This window comes from Staurois parvus, unplaced genomic scaffold (genome assembly GCF_062004578.1).
Source record: "Staurois parvus isolate SC_StPar_1 unplaced genomic scaffold, SC_StPar_1.0 ptg000758l, whole genome shotgun sequence".
NCBI classification, from domain to species: domain Eukaryota; kingdom Metazoa; phylum Chordata; class Amphibia; order Anura; family Ranidae; genus Staurois; species Staurois parvus.
The window spans coordinates 1,419,492-1,439,724 of NW_028318554.1; the positions used below are offsets into that span (position 1 = coordinate 1,419,492).

General features: G+C 42.2%; 1 protein-coding gene across 1 annotated transcript; it reads left to right on the forward strand.

Moving 5' to 3' along the window:
- Nucleotides 1-1,851: 1,851 nt before the first annotated feature.
- On the forward strand, nucleotides 1,852-18,113 carry LOC149444961 (trypsin-like). Its single transcript, XM_089654366.1, has 5 exons — nucleotides 1,852-1,917; nucleotides 6,630-6,780; nucleotides 11,749-12,002; nucleotides 14,127-14,263; nucleotides 17,870-18,113. The coding sequence occupies exons 1-5, from the start codon at nucleotides 1,878-1,880 to the stop codon at nucleotides 18,017-18,019; spliced, it is 732 nt and encodes a 243-aa protein (XP_089510492.1). The 5' UTR covers nucleotides 1,852-1,877; the 3' UTR covers nucleotides 18,020-18,113.
- Nucleotides 18,114-20,233: the final 2,120 nt, after the last annotated feature.

The window sequence follows — 20,233 nt, forward strand, 5'->3', positions numbered from 1 at the left end:
AGAAAGAGCAATAGAATGACAATTTTATGGTACAGTTCAAAGAGGTCCAGACTAAGAATGATGATGGACCTGGTAGTCTCAAACCATGCAGAGCTTATTAGTAATGTTCATATAAAAGAACATCCGAGTAGCAGTGACCATAATATGATTTCATTTAATGTAAGCTGTAAACAGCAAGCACATATGGGAAAGATAAAAACACTCAACTTTAAAAGAGCAAATTTTCCAAGGCTGAGGGCTGCTCTCTAAAACTTAGACTGGGAAGGAATATTGGCATAGATGAACACAGAAAAGATATGAGAATTCTTCAAAATGAAGACACTGCAAAATACAGTATATTCCCATGGGCAATACATTTAAAAATCTTAAATTAAAACCCATATGGCTTGTGGCCAGTTGAAAAAGCTATGAAAAGAGCTTTTTTTTTTTTTTAAGTGTTACAAAAAATATAAAAGAATATGTAAAAAGGAAATCAAGGCTGCAAAAATTCAAAACAAATGACAGATTGCAAAAGACAGTAGGATAAACCCCCCAAAATTCTTCGAATATAAAGGTAAAAGGTAAAAAAGGTCAGGTCTGAGCAGGTAGGCCCTTTACAAAATAATCTAGAGAGGGTGACTGGGGACAAAGAGAAGGTAAATTTATGAAATACCTTCATCAGCTCTGTGTATACAAAGGAGCATGTGGGAGCTCTTGTCCATAATGGGCGTGGTACTGACACAGCTCCAGATGATCCACAATGGCTCACAATCAGGGGCGGACTGACAACTCATGGGGCCCCCGTGCAATAGGGGATCATGAGGCCCCTGTGTCCTTGCCCAAACTCAAAAAAGCCTATGAAAAAGGTACCAGGGGCATCTCGTGCCATCCCTATTGACCCCAGGCCCTCGGGCATTGCCTGACTTTCCAACTGGTCAGTCCGCCCCTGCTCACAATTGATATAGTTCAGAAACATTTAGACAGAATAAAAGGTGAATAAAGCACATGGACCGGATGGCATACACCCACATGTCCTGAACGAATTGAACTCTGTCATTTCGAAGACATTTTTTCTAATTATTAGGGACCCTCTAATGACTGGCATAGAACCACTGGACTGGCCAATGTGGAGTCTATATTTAAAAAGGGGTCAAAGTCTTTACCAAGTAACTACAGACTGGTAAGTTTAACTTCTATAGTTGGGAAGATACTGGAGAGTTTAATAAAAGACCATATATATGTGTTCCAGCTAGAAAAATATTTTAAGCAACAGCCAGTATGGATTCATGAAAGACAGAAGTTGTCAAACAAATCTGATTTCTTCTCATGAGGAGGTGAGCAAAACCTTGGACAACATAGTGGCTGTGGGTTGATTTACTAAAGGCACATAGACTGTGTGCTGTGCAAGTGCAGTTGCTCCAAGCTTAGTAAATGAGGTAAAGCTTAAGCATTAAATGTTTATTTGTTAAAAAAAAAAATATGTACATCTTGTAAAAAATACAATGTATACCAACAGTTTAAAAAATCATAGAAAAAGAGCTAAAAATAAAATAACCCCAAACCATTATCATTTGCCTATAAAGGGATTAGCTTGTCCATTCCCTATAAATTATTTCCTTTAATTGAAAAAATAAAATTAGCAAAAAAGAAAACTGTACTTTTAATGTATATATGTCGGAGTACAAGGGGCAATCATTCAAGGTTCTAAATTATTTGCTGATTAGTTTAAAATAGTTCTTGGTAAACAGTCCTTCATCTCTGTAGTACACTATCTTTACATTGCCTTGTTCAATGATAAGTTATCAAAAGTTGAGGAGAGTTCAAGTTGAAGTAGTTCATTTTTTTGGATATAAATACTGGCTGCTACCACTGTCAACGTATCTGGCCTGGATTTCACCATGAAGTTCCTTCTGATCTGTATGCTCCTCGGAGCAGTTGGTGAGTTCTTCAACTTACTACTACCTGAACGTTTGTCCTCCCTTGTCCAATGTCTCATTGTATTTTCAAAATCTAGCACTTTTAACTTATGCAGACCATAGACGGGGAGAAAAACGGCCGATTTTTCTTTAAAAAAACGAAAAATCGGTCGTTCAAGCGGCCGACGTTACCAGCAATGGTAAAAAAAATCGGCCGATTTTCATCCCGTCTACAGCCGCCAAAAAGTGTCCCTGCAGAGAGCTCCACTATTTCTTTGACAGTTCTTTGACATTTACAGCGGTTGCAACAATGTATCTATTTGTATCCATTTAGGATACAGATGTTTTTATTTGGAAACAAATAGATACAATGTTGCAACCGCTGTAGATGTCAAGGAACTGTCAAAGAAATAGCGGAGCTCTCTGCAGGGACACTTTTGGCCGGAGTGGAATTCCTCTTATTTTTCATCCTCTTTTTCTTCCTCTTCTTCTTCCTCTTCTTCATCCTCTTCTTCATTCTCTTCTTCTTCATCCTTTTCTTCATCCTCTTCTTCATCCTCTTCTTCAAACTCTTATTCTTCTTCTTCATCCTCTTCTTCTTCCTCTTCTTCTTCATCTTCTTCTTCATCATCATCCTCTTCTTCTTATTCTTATTCTTCTTCATCCTCTTCTTCATCCTCTTCTTCTTCTTCTTCATCATCATCCTCTTCTTCATCATCCTCTTCTTCATCCTCTTCTTTTTCTTCATCCTCTTCTTCATCCTCTTCTTCTTCTTCATCCTCTTCTTCATCCTCTTCTTCTTCATCATCATCCTCTTCTTCTTCCTCTTCTTCTTCATCCTCTTCTTCTTCTTCTTCTTCTTCTTCTTCATCATCATCCTCTTCTTCTTATTCTTCTTCTTCTTCATCATCATCATCCTCTTCTTATTATTATTATTCTTCCTCTTCTTCATCCTCTTCTTCTTCCACTTCTTCTTCATCATCCTCTTCTTCTTCTTCTTCTTCTTCTTCTTCATCATCATCCTTTTCTTCTTCATCCTCTTCTTCATCCTCTTCTTCTTCTTCATCATCATCCTCTTCTTCATCCTCTTCTTCTTCATCCTCTTCTTCATCCTCTTCTTCTTCTTCATCCTCTTCTTCTTCATCCTCTTCATCTTCTTCTTTTTCTTCTGTTTGTCTTCCTCTTGCAGGTCACTGCTCATGCGCAGATTTTTTTATCGGTAAAAAATCAGCCGATTTGCCCATCATTGCCGCGAAAATCGGCCGATCGGCAAAATCGGCAGATTTTTTTCCAACTTTACCGATAAAAAAAATCTGCCAAAATACCGAAAAACGGCCGAACAAATGGCCCACTAACGATCCGAAAATCGGCCGATTTTATTTTCGGCTGAAAAATCAGCCAATTTTTGACCCGTCTATGGCCCCCATTATTCCCTCAAGTCCCTTTGTATTTTTGCTAAAAGCCAACTCCATCCACATTTGTTTTTAAAGTTTTACGTAGATTAGGGAAAGATTAAAACTCGTTTACATGTGATATTTTTTAATTTAGGTCCAATTTTTGGAGACTACCTTCTCTTCTTGTCCCAAAAAATAATGTATAGGCATTAAGAGGAAATTAATCCAAAGAGTTGTGGCTCTGTACCAACACGCTTTGTTCAATAATTCCAGTGTATCTAAAGCATTTTTTTTTAGTTTTTTATAGAGTTGGAAATGTTTAGTGACCCCTAGCATTTTCTGCTCTCTTTGTCCTATTGGGTAAATATTCCACCATTTCCTGTCCCATGAACCCAACAGGAAGTGAGGAGAAGTCACTCTACAGTGAAGGAAATTCCCTACTTAGGCAGTTGTCCCTGAAACAAGTTTATGTAATTGCTCTCTGGGTCCCATTTGATGAGATTGCTCTCACTTCGTTTTCTGAAGATACCTGTATAGACATTGAGGGGATATTACTCCAAAGAGGAACAGAATAACAGGCTGTGTCCTGTTTGGGAATTTGTTTTCATCATTTCTCATGCCACTGCCACCTGCTCGAAGGACGGCAACTAAAGAGAAAAGTCGAGAAAAAGGATACAAAAATCAATGAGAATCTAAAAGTCTTCCTCACTTCTAACCAAAATAGAAGTTTCAATTGGATGCCTTAATAAACAAAGCATTAAGGCTCATGTACACTGCAGCTGATAAACGCACGTTTAGGAGCTGTTCTGTGTTTTTTTCAGCAGCCCCTGAACTCTCCCTAATGTTTTCCTATGTGTCCATGTACACACCTTCGTTTACAGTCGTTTACAGGCATTTGAGTTTACAGTCATTTTTTTGAACACAGAAAACTTGCATTCAGCAGTCGACTTTATCAGCGTTTCAAAAGCAAAATGCTTGTAAACGCGGCTAAATGCGGCAAATTGCGTTTAGAAGCGTTTGTGTTTGAAATTTATTTTAACTCTTCCAGTTCCCGATGCTGTCCAGAGCCCTTTTTTATCATGAAAAATGCATGAAAAGCGTTTTCAAGGTACTCAGATGGACAAAACACTGAACACAGGATGTTCCTACCAAGCTTGTCACACATAGTAATGACCAATTCACAACTCAGACTTCTCCAGGTGGAAACAAAAGATACGCTAATGACCATTCATACCTCAAATTCCTCATGAAGACCCCCTGCCAGGTGGCCTTAATAACTCCCTCCACCAGACACCTTTCCCACCCTTAGAAACAAAATAAATGTTAATGAGCAACTCACACCTAAGCTAATCTCAACACATACTGCTGTCTCTGCTTCTACTCTCTGTATTTCTCTGAAACAGTCTGAAACAGTTAATAATTTCCCACTTTTCAGTGCATTTGGGAGGTTCTCCTGTGCATATTTTTAAAAAATGCACATAAATGCGTTATGCAAAAGTGGCTAAACAGATGTTTTTTAACCTATGTTTTCCAGCAGTTTCCATCATTCAGAAGTGTACCATGTACATGTTGCCTTAGAGTTATTAAAAGTGTATCTAAAACATTTTTTTTTTGTTTTGGATGAAGTATAGGATGGTCAATGCCTTCTGTTTTATTTTTCTCTCTGTCCCATTGGGGAGATAATCCACCACTTCCTGTCCCACAAATACAATAGGCAGTGAGGGAAAACCACTCCAAAGTGAGGAAAATCCCCATTTAGACAGTTATCTGTGGAACAGGTGTCCCCTTTGGCAGATTCCCCCTCACTGTCTGCTCCAGTTACAAGTGTTCTGTTAGATTTCCAAGTGCCGGTGTCACTGGTCACAGAATCTTCCCATCTGAGACACAAACAGCAATAACAAATTTGTGGTGATGAATTAGATGGCTCTGCAACATAAGGTAGATATCACTTAGTATCTGCGATTGATTAATTCAGATCTATATTGTTATTATCCCTGTGGTACATCTGGGTGGTATGGGGGCTGGAATGTGGTACATCTGGGTGGTATGTGGGCTGGAATGTGGTACATCTAGGTGGTATGTAGGCTGGAATGTGGTACATCTAGGTGGTATGTGGGCTGGAATGTGGTACATCTAGGTATGTGGGCTGGAATGTGGTACATCTAGGTGGTATGTGGGCTGGAATGTGGTACATCTAGGTGGTATGTGGGCTGGAATGTGGTACATCTAGGTGGTATGTGGGCTGCTTCAATACACTGAGAGACTCCTGAGGAAACCTTGAGATATAAATGCTAGAGTTGGATCAGAAGACTGGAGATCCAGATTCCAGATCTGTAATACATTTAATATCCAAAGCATTTCAGAGGCCACGCTCTTTGCCATTCATCAGGGTTTAAGGGAATAGTTATTGGGAACTCCAACTCTTGTATACTCCCCTTCAGCAGCTAGTAAGTGCTACTGTTTTGGACTAGGTCACCTACAGACCATTTATTGTGATCTACGAGTGAGCCAAATTATTATAGAATTACGTGCACGTGGAAGCAAGACACTGACAATGTTGCAGTTTGTCAACTTCCTAAAATTCTGTTTTATTGAGGAACTAACAGTATCATTTATAGTGCTCATGATGCAGGCAAAGCATATACATTGATTGGGTGAAAAGTCCACTGGGTTTCTGCGTGTTCTTTCATCCGTGTTGATATCTTCCAATCATTGTCCCCAAAAAGACTCATTCCCTTTTATGGGGGGTTGTTTACATTAAAAGATACTTTTCTCCTAATGAGTCACCTAGGGTGAGACTCCGGATGAAGGCGCCATCTTAATTATCATTGTTCTGCCAACTTATATCTGATTGTTTACTTAAAAGAGTAAGGAATTTAAAGAGCAAGAAGCAGAAAGTAGCAAGACTATAAAATTGTCATTTTACTGATCATCTAATAGAACGTGGACTGTCTATCACAATCCACTACACTATCTTGATACAAGAATCAATCATATCCACAGTCAGTTTCCCGTAGCAGTGTGGCCCTTTAAATGCATTGGGTATCAAATGTATTACACATTTAGAATAAAACCTTTAAACTCTCCACTACAATCTTCTGATCCAACTATAGCAATAAAAACCTAATCACAATATAACTCTTCTCCAGTCCATTCAGAACGTATAAGATACACTAATATCAAACAATGCAAAGAGAAAAGTGCTGTATACACATCAACCAATAAAAATCCATTTTGGGCCTGTCTTGCTTTGGAAAAATATAAGATATATTTATCTATATGTTGCTGTACTTTGTATTTAACATTTACCATCTTGCCTTGCCTCTCCTCTTCTCTACAGCTGCCTACGATGATGATAAAATCGTTGGGGGATACACCTGTGGGGCATACTCTCAACCCTGGCAGGTATCCCTGAATTCCGGATATCACTTCTGTGGTGGCTCCCTGATTAACAGCCTGTGGGTGGTCTCCGCTGCTCACTGCTACAAGGCGTAAGTTAAATCCCCTGGATATATAATGGCAAACTTTAGCAAATTTTTGATAGTTACATAGTGTTTTTAACAGGTTAACACAGGGGTGGGCAAACTTTTTGACTTGAGGGCCGCAATGGGTTCATATATTGGACCCGGGGGCCGGACCATGAGTAGATGAATGATGTGCATGTGTCATCCATAGTAAGTATAGTAATATTCCCCCATAGTAAGCATAGTAATTAATCCCCCATATAGTAATTCATCCCCCTTATAGTAATTCATCCCCCATAGTAATTCATCCCCCATATAGTAATTCATCCCCCATAGTAATTCATCCTCCATAGTAATTCATCCCCCATAGTAATTCATCCCCCATATAGTAATTCATCCCCCATAGTAATTCATCCCCCATATAGTAATTCATCCCCCATAGTAATTCATCCCCCATATAGTAATTCATCCCCCATATAGTAATTCATCCCCCATAGTAATTCATCCCCCATATAGTAATTCATCCCCCATAGTAATTCATCCCCCATATAGTAATTCATCCCCCATAGTAATTCATCCCCCATAGTAATTCATCCCCCATATAGTAATTCATCCCCCATAGTAATTCATCCCCCATAGTAATTCATCCCCCATATAGTAATTCATCCCCCATATAGTAATTCATCCCCCATAGTAATTCATCCCCCATATAGTAATTCATCCCCCATATAGTAATTCATCCCCCATAGTAATTCATCCCCCATAGTAATTCATCCCCCATATAGTAATTCATCCCCCATAGTAATTCATCCCCCATAGTAATTCATCCCCCATATAGTAATTCATCCCCCATAGTAATTCATCCCCCATATAGTAATTCATCCCCCATAGTAATTCATCCCCCATAGTAATTCATCCCCCATAGTAATTCATCCCCCATATAGTAATTCATCCCCCATAGTAATTAATCCCCCATATAGTAATTCATCCCCCTTATAGTAATTCATCCCCCATAGTAATTCATCCCCCATATAGTAATTCATCCCCCATAGTAATTCATCCTCCATAGTAATTCATCCCCCATAGTAATTCATCCCCCATATAGTAATTCATCCCCCATAGTAATTCATCCCCCATATAGTAATTCATCCCCCATAGTAATTCATCCCCCATATAGTAATTCATCCCCCATAGTAATTCATCCCCCATATAGTAATTCATCCCCCATAGTAATTCATCCCCCATAGTAATTCATCCCCCATAGTAATTCATCCCCCATATAGTAATTCATCCCCCATATAGTAATTCATCCCCCATAGTAATTCATCCCCTATAGTAATTCATCCCCCATAGTAATTCATCCCCCATATAGTAATTCATCCCCCATAGTAATTCATCCCCCATAGTAATTCATCCCCCATAGTAATTCATCCCCCATATAGTAATTCATCCCCCATAGTATTTCATCCCCCATATAGTAATTCATCCCCCATATAGTAATTCATCCCCCATATAGTAATTCATCCCCCATAGTAATTCATCCCCCATACAGTAATTCATCCCCCATAGTAATTCATCCTCCATATAGTAAATCATCCCCCATAGTAATTCATCCCCCATATAGTAATTCATCCCCCATAGTAATTCATCCCCCATATAGTAATTCATCCCCCATAGTAATTCATCCCCCATAGTAATTCATCCCCCATATAGTAATTCATCCCCCATAGTAATTCATCCCCCATATAGTAATTCATCCCCCATATAGTAATTCATTCCCCATATTAATTCATCCCCCATATAGTAATTCATTCCCCATATTAATTCATCCCCCATATTAAGTCCCCAAGTCCCCCCTGTGTCAATTCACTTACCTTTGCTCCGCGCGTTCCTCTCGCCGTGTTCCCGCGCTGTTCCGGTCTTCAGGGCGAACTGTGAGAGGAGCCTCCCCTCACGTTCCTCACGCTGCCCCGCCTACACACATTCTGACAGCCGATGTTTGCCACGCTCCGCGGGCCGGATTAAAAGGTCCGCCGGGCCGTATACGGCCCGCGGGCCGTAGTTTGCCCATTGCTGGGTTAACATCATTGGCCAAACATGCATGATTTTTTTTAGAAAATGTAAGTTACTCAAATTAAACAATGTAACAATTGTGCCAAAGAATATCTAATTTTCTTTTGGTAATAAAGTTTGAGGAACATACTGTTTTCATTTTGTTTTCATAACTTCTCAGTGCTTGGCTATTGGTCATCTTCTGTTTTAATATTTTTATTGTTATAAATCATAACAAATATACAACCATAGCCTTTGTAGTCCCTCCAAAACCGTACAGTATACCTCGCAACGCAGGCGAAGCTCATAGATACAAACAAATCACATAATAACAGTGGAAATATAAATGAAAACACGATCCTGTAGCTCAGACCACCTTGCAAGAGGAAACCGTGGAACGGGTCTCCAGCAGACTCAAAGGGGTAGAGAGGTTGGGACCGTAAAAACGAGGCCAAAGTGCCAAAGCTGAAAAGCTACAATCCCCTACAGCAGGTATAAAGGCTATTGGTTATCTTGAGGGATTATAATACACTATATAGCCAAAAATTTGTGGACATTATTATTATTGTACAGTATTTATAAAGCGCCGATAGTTCGCTAAGCGCTGTACATTACAAAGGGGGGCAGGACATGTGACAGAACAATAACAATACAATGCAAAACATGAGGGGATTGGGGGCCCTGCTCTTTCGAGCTTACAATCTAGGAGGGAGGGGATGGTGGTACAGGAGGAGATAGCTGTGGGGGATGGAGTGGTAGGAAGAGTGGAGGAGGTCGGCAAGTTAGCAGGGGGTGGGGTAGGCTTCCCTGAAGAGATGGGTTTTCAGGGTATGCCTAAAGGAGAGGAGAGTAGGTGATAGTCTGATGGGTTGGGGCAGGGAGTTCCAGAGGATGGGTGACACCCTGGAGAAGTCCTGGAGGTGGGCATGGGAGGAGGAGACCAGGGAACTAGAGAGAAGGAGGACTTGTGAGGTGTGAAGTGTGCGTGTTGGGTGGTACTTGGATATTAGGTCGGTGATGTAGTTCGGGGCAGTATGGTGGACAGCTTTGTACGCCAGTGTTAGGGTTTTGAATTTGACCACAACATCTGACCACAACACCTACCACCCTCTGGCAAGCAATCAGGAAAGCCCTTCTCTGTCTCAGCGCTGTGTACACGGCCAGCCCCATAAAGACATGGTTTGATGAGTGGACTAAGCAGTGGCCTGCTTAGTCCATACCTCAACCCTACTCAATACATTTGGGTTTAATTCAAATGCCAGCTGCAAACTAAGTCTTTTCCTCTAGCTCACAAATGTTCTGGACACACTTGGGTAGGGGGGATTCCATGATATAGTTTTGGAATAGGATGTTCAAAACACAATAGTTAGGGGTTTACCAAGATATACATGAGATTAATACATTTGGGGAGATGGTTGAGGTGGACATGAATAGGCCCACAATTGAAGATAAACAGATGGTATAAGGGCATCTTCTTGAATTTTACCATCTCGTTGGTTAGATTGCCTGAACTGTTTTTTTATTAAATAAATACTGCAGTTCACATTTTCAACTGGGCAGAGTTAGCTTTATTTATTATATAAAAATGTTTCATAACCAAAACTTAACCCATAAAAATGAGTGACTAGCCTGTCCAGTTCTAGCTTGATAACAAAATACCTTTCTAGCAAAATACTGTAGATCATAAGTTCAAATTTCTTTGCTAAAAAACATAGCATTGATGTAATAGCCTTTGAGCTTTTTAAATTCTCTGGTACACACAACACCCTTTCCAAGCCAGACTGACTTTCCCACTGCTGCTTTCATGGTGTATACAAATGTGAGTGTCTAACAGATAAAAAGCAATTTGTAGTGAGCGCTCTCAAATGTATACAGCAGCTAGAACACTTCAGGTAACCACAATACCTTTAAAATATACGTATATCAATGTAACAAAGAACAGTGCAGCTCTCAAGAATAAATAAATGGATGAAGACAAAATATATATATACATATAAAAAGTCTGTGCAATATCCGCGGTATTGTCTGATAAGGTGAATATACTTCCGGAGTATGTACTGCCTCGAAATATCAGCAATGCGCACTCGCCAGAAACGCATGGATCATGCGCATGTAGGAATAATCATCCCAGGTATCCGATCCATCGAAGACCGAGTGGTGGGCGTCCTATTCACGGTGGGTCATCAGAAACACCTTGACAGATCCAGAGGTCCCCTTAAGGCTAGTCACACTGATAGCGTTGATCCCTCTTCTGGCTGGTGAGGGTGTTCTTTAGGTGATTTTATTAGTCAGACGTAGACACGAGGAGGCCCGGCGGCCATCTTTATTGGGGTCAGTAATGCTGTCTTTTACCTTTACACATATGCTGTGATGTGCATACTGCCCTATTGCTATGTCTGACTAATAAAATCACCTAAAGAACATGCTACACTATCTCTGGCACCTGTTTTTTGGGGCTCCTTCTTGGAGCTGCTACTCCCACAGAAAGGGTGCCCTCACCAGCCAGAAGAGGGATCAACACTATCAGTGTGACTAGCCTTAAGGGGACCTCTGGATCTGTCGTGGTTTTTCTGATGACCCACCGTGAATAGGACGTCCACCACTCGGTCTTCGATGGATCGGATACCTGGGATGATTATTCCTACATGCGCATGATCCATGCGTTTCTGGTGAGTGCGCATTGCTGTTATTTCGAGGCAGTACATACTCCGGAAGTATATTCACCTTATCAGACAATACCGCGGATATTGCACAGACTTTTTATATGTATATATATATTTTGTCTTCATCCATTTATTTATTCTTGAGCGCTGCACTGTTCTTTGTTACATTGAAATGTGAGTATCTGTTTAACTATAATTAAAGATATTAAAACTTACCCCTTAATATGTTCCAAAGAAAAGCACGTGATTTTCTAACTTTTTTTATATATCATTGAAATAGGACCATGCAGGTCAGACTGGGAGAGCACAACATTGCAGTTAATGAGGGCACCGAGCAGAACATCAACTCCGCCAAGGTCATCAGAAATCCCAACTACAACTCCAGAACCATTGACAATGACATCATGTTAGTTAAGCTGGCCTCTCCAGCCACCCTCAACTCATACGTCAATGTGGTGGCTCTGCCCACTGGCTGTGCTCCCGCTGGAACCAACTGTCTGATCTCCGGATGGGGCAATACCCTGAGCAGTGGCAGTAAGTAAAAAGAAAACAGCATTGAAATATAGTATTATCTGTTAGCTAGTATTGAAATACATGTCAATAATGAGATTAAAGTTTTGTTTGGAAACAATTGTTGTTGATGTTCCAAAAAACTAGGTACTGGGGTATTAAGGAATAGTTTAATAGTTTGCATTGGTCCTCCCACTATCCTTACACTACTTTTATGAATAACTTGGTTGTGTAGTATATTAGTATAATAATATCAATGGTAAAATTAGTTTTCTGTAGCCTAACATCAAGTCAGATATATTAGTCTTTTGCATTTGTCTGATGTCATTAAGTCAAGGCAAATAATTGTATTGCACCATTCATTTAGTCATATTCTTTGCCTTGATCTCTTGCAATTTGTTTTTTGCGTTTAAAGGAAGTTTGGTCTAGATTTAATAGTAATAATTCCAGTGACATGTAAATCAAACATCTGGCTGAATTTAAATACTATCAACAATAATAATAATTTTTGCCTTCCTCTGGATCAGGGGTCCTCAAACTACGGCCCATGGGCCACATGCGGCCCGCCGAGGACATTTATCCGGCCCGCCGGGCAGGGGCGTATCTGCCGCAACGGACTAGGGTTTGGCAGGTCGGGAGAGATCGGCAGGGCTCGGGCGGGAGGCAGGAGGGCGGGATCAGCAATTCTAGAACAGGGGAAGTTGGGCTTGGCTTATGAACCCGCACCACTCACCTGGCCTCTCTGCAGCCAGCCGGCCATCTATTCTGGTCAGTGCATGCAACCGTCACGGCCGGAGGGCGGAGCCTAGAGCTGACCATGAAGAGGGGGAGCAAGAGAGGAGACTCCATCGCTGCATGACGGGTATCACGGCCACGGACCCTAGATAAGTGCAATAGATGATCGATCTCCTCCTTCTCTCTTTCCCTCCTTTCTCCTCTCTCCCTCTCCCTCCCCCCTCCTCACTCTCCCCCCTTCCTCTCTCTCTCTCCCCCCTCCTCTCTCTCTCTTCTATCTCTCTCTCTATCTATCCCCCTCCTCTCCCCCCCTCCTCTCTCTCACCCCTCCTCTCCCCCCCTCTCTCTCCCTCCTCTCTCCCCCCCTCCTATCGCTCTCTCCCCCTCCTCTCTCTCCCCCTCCCCCCTCCTCTCCCCCCTCCGCTCTCTCTCTCCCTCCTCTCTCCCCCCCTCCTCTTTCTTTCTCCCCCCTCCTCTCTCCCCCCCCCCTCCCCACCTCCTCTCTCCCCCCCCTCACCACCTCCTCTCCCCCCTCCTCTCTCCCCCTACTCTCTCTCTCCCCCTCCCCTCCTCCTCTTTCTCCCCCCCTCTCTCTCCCTCTCCCCCTCCTCTCTCTCTCCCTCCCCCTTCTTTCTTTCCCCCCTCCCCCCTCCTCTCTCTCTATCCCCCCTCCTCTCTCTCTCTCCCCCTCCTCTCTCACCCCTCCTTATCTCCTCCCCCCTCTCTTTACATTGTAAACAGATCTGACCCAGCAAGGTGTCCTGCATTTACCGTATATTTCGCTCCATAAGACACACTTGGGGGGGAAATGTCTGTGCGTCTTATGGAGCGGCCGGCCCAGTATTCCCACTGCCGCTGTATGTCCGCAGTCTCTGGTGATCTCCTGTACTGTGTCCGCAGTCTCTGGTCATCTCCTGTACTGTGTCCGCATTTGTTCATAGTTTTTTTTTTAAACTATAGTCCGGCCCTCCAACGATCTGAGGGACAGTAAACTGGCCCCCTGTTTAAAAAGTTTGAGGACCCCTGCTCTGGATCAACTGTGGGTATAGGATTATAACTTTTTTTTTTCTGTGGTTGAACTGGATGGACTTTTGTCTTTTTTCAGCCAGACTAACTATATAACTATATAACTATGTAACTATATACATTTTAAAAATTGATATATTTGCAGCTGTAGAACCAAACATGAGAATAGATTTTCCTTAACAGGGATCAAACTTTTAAGGGTTTTGTGCCTTCCTCTACAGGTTTAGGGTTTTTTTTTTTATTATTGATTTTTTTTGTTGTTAAACTTGATGGATTGTACACACATTAACAGTTTTAAGATCACCTGAAATTGTTTACCATTCCCATCATTTTGAACCAAACATATCAGAAACACTTCACTACCTGATTTTGTTTTTTAATTTATAGCCAACATGCCTAACCTCCTGCAGTGTGTGGACGCCCCAATTCTGACCACCACCCAGTGTACCAATGCTTACCCCGGTGAGATCACCGACAACATGATCTGCGTTGGCTACCTGGAGGGTGGCAAGGATTCCTGCCAGGTAATGTAGCCTTTCTTTTTCTTTTATCATTCAGATGAAACATTATTACTGAGTACAATCATTGAAAAAAAGTGGCATAAAGATTAAAGGTCGATTAAACCTTAATGTTTTAATAGCGGAATGCAATCCGACAGAATAAACAGTTAAGACTGTGTCAGATTTCTTGTTTTTATTAATATAACAAACTGCTGTGTGCCGTCCCAGTGGAATGATGGCTGTGTGTAAGAGCCAGGAGCGGACTGACCATTTGGAAACTCGGCCTGGGGTCAGTAGGGGGCCCCATGAGATGCCCCTGGTACCTTTTTCATAGGCTTTTTTGAGTTTGGGCAAGGAAACGGGGGCCCCATGATCCCCTATTGCCCGGGGGTCCCATGAGTTGTCAGTTTTCTCCTGCTAAGTGCAGTGGTCCGGATCTTCAGCATGCTGCCAGCCTAACACCCCCTCACACAGTCACAGTTATTGTGCTCCAATCAACAACGCTCATGTTCCCAGAGCAGCATTTTTGACTGGGGCACCATGCATGGGTCTTGTTGGACCAGTGCCATATTAAACTCTGTGGAGACCCCTAGGCAGTCAAAAACCTTGAGGCCCCCCTCTTGCAGGTTTCTGGAGGATTCTCATGTGATAACATTTAACTAAGTATGTACTACCTCCTAGATTGTAAGCTCCAAGGAGACGGGCCCTTGAACCGCTCGTGTATCGCATTGTTTTGGTATTGTACTGTCTCATGTATTGTCTCCCATTGTAATGTACAGCGCTGAGCGAACTGTTGGCGCCAGGGGCAGACTGACCATTTGGAAACTCGGGCACTGCCCGAGGGCCCGGGGTCAGTAGGGGGCCCCATGAGATGCCCCTGGTACCTTTTTCATAGGCTTTTTTGAGTTTGGGCAAGGATACAGGGGCCCAATGATCCCCTATTGCCCGGGGGGTCAGTAGGGGGCCCCATGAGATGCCCCTGGTACCTCTCTCATAGGCTTTTTTGAGTTTGGGCAAGGACACAGGGGCCCCATGATCCCCTATTGCCCAGTGGCCCCATGAGTTGTCAGTCCTCCCCTGGTTGGCGCTATATAAATACTGTAAATAATAATAATACTATGTACCTAAGTTGAACCAAATTTTTTTACAAACTGCTGAAAGAAGATCAGCTTCTAACAGACAATTGTGAGCTTGATGCCTATGGTTTATGTACTTTAGGCTTTTATTGGGTACATTGCATTAGCAAAGTATTTTCTCCATTGAGTCTTTAATGTCAAGTTTTCATTTGAGTTGAGTCAACAACAGGGGTGGACTGACAACTCATGGGGCCCCCGGGCAATAGGGGATCATGGAGCCCCTGTGTCCTTGCCCAAACTCAAAAAAGCCTATGAAAAAGGTACCAGGGGCATCTCATGGGGCCCACTACTGACCCCGGGCCCTCAGGCAGTGACCGAGTTTCCAAATGGTCAGTCTGCCCCTGGTCAACACTTCATTTTCATTTTCTGTCAAGATCAAACAAATATTATTTTGATCTGTTGTTGCGGAACCCTTAAACAACATGGGGCCAGCGGGCAGGTGCCTTCTCTGCCTATACAGTTGCAAGAAAAAGTATGTGAACCCCTTGGGATTACGTGGAGTTTTGCATGAATTGGGCATAAAATGTGCTCTGAACGTCATCTAAGTCACAACAATAGAAGAACACTGTCTGCTGAACATAATACTACACAAACATTAGATGTTGCCATGGTTTAATTGCACATAACATGTAAACATTCACAGTGCAGGGAGGAAAAAGTATGTGAACCTTTGGACTTAATAACTGGTTGACCCTCCTTTGGCAGCAATAACCTCAACCAAACGTTTCCTGTAGTTGCAGATCAGACCTGCACAACGATCTGGAGTAATTTTGGACCACTCCTCTTCACAAAACTGTTTCAGTGTAGCAATATTCTTGGGATGTCTGGTGTGAATCGCTCTCTTAAGGTCATGCCACAGCATTTCAATCGGGTTGAGGTCAGGACTCTGACTGGGCCACTCCAGAAGGCGTATTCTGTGCTGTTGCAGCCATTGGTTTGTTGAATTACTTGTATGCTTTGGGTCATTGTCCTGTTGCCTCACCCATCCTCTGCAGAGCTTCAGTTGGCGGACAGATGGTCGTACGTTTTCCTGCAAAATGTCTTGATAAACTCTGGAATTCATTTTCCCATCAATGACAACAATCCATCCAGGCCCTGAGGCAGCAAAGCAGCCCCAAACCATGATGCTCCCTCCGCCATGTTTTACAGTGGGGATGAGGTTTTGATGTTGGTGTGCTGTGCCTTTTTTTCTCCACACATAGTGTTGTGTGTTCTTCCCAAACAACTCAATCTTGGTTTCATCTGTCCACAGTATATTTTTCCAGTAGTGCTGTGGAACATCCAGGTGCTCTTTTGCATACTTCAAACGTGCTGCAATATTCTTTTTGGACAGCAATGGCTTCCTCCGTGGTGTCCTCCCATGTACTCCATTCTTGTTTAATGTTTTCCTTATTGTAGATGTGTCAACAAAAATGTTAGTATGTGCCAGAGATTTCTGTAGGTCTTTAGCTGACACTCTGGGATTCTTCTTTACCTCATGCAGCATTCTGCGCTGTGCTCTTGCAGTCATTTTTACAGGACGACCACGCCTAGGGAGAGTAGCAACAGTGCTAAACTTTCTCCATTTGTAGACAGTCTGTCTTACCGTGGACTCAAGGCTTTTGGAGATACTTTTGTAACCCTTTCCAGCTTCATGCAAGTCAACAATTCTTGATCGTAGGTCTTCTGATAGCTCTTTTCTGCGAGGCATGGTTCACATCAGACAGTGCTTCTTGAAACCAGTAAACCCAAAACAGGTGTGTGTTTTTTAAGGGCAGGACAGCTGTCAGCAACACATCCAATATCATCACACTGATTGGAGTCAAAGTTGGCTCACTCCTGGCTCCAATTATCTCTGGGAGAAGTCATTAAGCTAGGGCTTCACATACTTTTTCCTCCCTGCACTGTGAATGTTTACATGTTATGTGCAATTAAACCATGGCAACATCTAATATTTGTGTAGTATTATGTTCAGCAGACTGTGTTCTTCTATTGTTGTGACTTAGATGCCATTCAGAGCACATTTTATGCCCAATTCATGCAAAACTCCACGTAATCCCAAGGGGTTCACATACTTTTTCTTGCAACTGTATGGTAGTCCATCACTGTACTTGACATTTGGAAAATCTGAACCACTACTCTATAAGTGCTGTGGACTGATTCTCCTACATGCTGCTGGAAAAAAGGCATTTTTGATATACAGATAATGCATTTTAAAAACAAAAACCCCTACACATTTTTAAAATTTTCTTCAGCCTAGACACACCATAAAATAAAATGAAATATAAAAATCGTTGTTTCAATTATTTTCCCATAAGGTTTTGCTATTTTCTATTGTCTTTCACCTTTGTATTTTTTCCTAATTTCGTCTTCAACTCAGGCTAATTTGCTGTGTTTTCTATTTTTTTTTTTTGGTATTCCTAACCAAGTTATGCCATTGTGTTTCATATGTTTATATCAAACTGCCACATTTCCCTCATGTTCTCAAGTCCTAATATTTCTCTCTTCTTGTCAGGGTGACTCCGGTGGCCCCGTGGTGTGTAACGGACAGCTCCAGGGTATTGTCTCCTGGGGATACGGCTGTGCCCTGAGGGGCTACCCCGGTGTCTACACCAAGGTCTGCAACTACAACGGCTGGATCGCCAGCACTGTGGCCGCCAACTAAATATTCTTTTTATAGTCAATGTAATATTTTTACATTTTCTATTATTTTCACGGTTGTGTATCATTGGCTTGTGAATAAAGAAAAATAAGCTAAATGTGTTGTCTATTGTGTTAATACAACAAAAAGCAGCCAGGAAAATGACCTATGAGGAAGAGACACACAAATAGTTAACAAAAAAGAAAGACATAAAAGAAAACCAAAATGATTTATCAAAAAGGAAAAAAAAAAAAACTTCTATAACTGATTACTACCCAAACACAATAATAAACTGAACTTCTATTTGATTAGCGAGCGGCACAGTGGCTTAGTGGTTAGCACTTCCGCCTTGCAGTAATTGGGTTATGGGTTTGATTCCCAACCATGGCACCTCCTGCATGGAGTTTGCATGTTCTCCCTGTGTTCGTGTGGGTTTCCTTTGGGTACTCTGGTTTCCTCCCACACTCCAAAGACATGCTGGTAGGTTAATTGGCTCCTGTCTACATTGTCCTAGTTTCATCCCTGACCATGTGGGATCTCCTGCATGGTGGGGGTTGGGGAAAGACCTGTCAACCTACCCTGTAAAAATTATTGCTAAGAGAATTCATGGAAAAAGTCACTTATGAGTGAAAGTCTAAGCAATTGCCAAGGGTCGGATATGACTGAATAGACAGATGGATTTGATTAGCACCCTTGTTTATATATCACATATGAAGAAAGAAAAGCTACATTACCTGGCAGGAATCCTTGCCACCCTCCAGGTAGCCAACGCAGATCATGTTGGCGGAGATCTGACCGGGGTAAGCATTGGTACACTGGGCGGAGGTCAGAATTGGGGCGTTCACACACTGCAGGAGGTTAGACATGTTGGCTACAAATTAAAAAAAAAAATAATCAGTTAGTGAAGTGTTTCTTACTTAGTTACATAGTTAGTCTGGCTGAAAAAAGACAACAGTTGATCCAGTTCAGCCATAAAAAAAAAGAACATTATAATGGGTGGCACAGTGGCTTAGTGGCTATCACTTCTGCCTGGCAGTACTAGGGTTGTTGGTTTGAATTCCAACCACAGCACCACCTGCCTGGAGTTTGCATGTTGTGCCTGCGTGGGTTTCCTCTGGGTATTCTGGTTTCCTCCATAGACATGCTGGTAGGTTAATTGGCTCCTGTCTAAATTGTCCTAGTTTCATCCCTGGCCATGTGGGATCTCCTGCATGGTTGGAGTTGGGGAAAGACCTGACAACCTACCCTGTAAAAACAATTTCTAAGAGAATTCATGAAAAAAGTCACTTATGAGTGACAGTCCATGCAATCGCCAAGGGTCGGATACGACTGAATAGACAGATTTGATTAGCACCCTTGTTTATATATCACACGTTTGGCATGGCCAAAGAAAAAGAAATCAAATCTCATAAGCAAGAGCCAATTGTTGTTCAAAACACTTCTGAGACACGAATACAAGTAAAGTTAAACCCAAGAACAGAAAAACACAGAAAAAAGAACTATTGATCCTGCCTGAAATCCAGTGTCATTTAAACTTTCCGTGCACTGAACTGAAATCTCAGTGTTATCAGCCTTCTCAGGTTGTTTCTGTAGACTACACATGTCTCTGTGGAAATATTTCAAATTGACTGTAAGCAAAATACACTCACCGGCCACTTTATTAGGTACACTTGTTCAATTGCTTGGTAACACAACTTGCTAATCAGCCAATCACATGGCAGCAACTCAATGCATTTAGGCATCTAGACGTGGTGAAGACAAATTGCTGAAGTTAAAACTGAGCATCAGAATGAGGAAGAAAGGGGATTTAAGTGACTTTGAACATGGCATGGTTGTTGGTGCCAGATGGGCTGGCTTAAGTATTTAACCACTTCCCGACCAGCCGTTGCATATAAACGGCAGGACGGTGGCACTGCAGGGTAGCTTGGATGTTTATAACCGGCCTCCCCACACCATGCTTGTGCGCACTCCCTGGGAGTGCGCAGCACCACGATCCAGTGCCCGCTGTGTCCTGTACGAGGTCCCGATCATGTGATCACTGATTGGCCAATCAGTGATCACATGCAAAGTAGTAAGCAAGATGTCACTTGTGACATCATTGCTTACTATGTGTGAAATCTGTGAATGATCACAGAGGTCACATGGTACAAGGCTATTCACAACAGCCTTGTACCATGTGACAAGCTGTGACCAATCACAGCTCACTCAGTACTTCTCAATGAGTGCAAGAATGCAGAC

Bases quoted from the DNA above. Each gene is read 5' to 3' on its own strand.
- LOC149444961 (XM_089654366.1), top strand. From the start codon at position 1,878: ATGAAGTTCCTTCTGATCTGTATGCTCCTCGGAGCAGTTG. The intron at 1,918-6,629 runs GTGAGTTCTTCA...TCTTCTCTACAG, and splicing joins TATGCTCCTCGGAGCAGTTG to CTGCCTACGATGATGATAAA. The intron at 14,264-17,869 runs GTAATGTAGCCT...TCTTCTTGTCAG, and splicing joins GTGGCAAGGATTCCTGCCAG to GGTGACTCCGGTGGCCCCGT.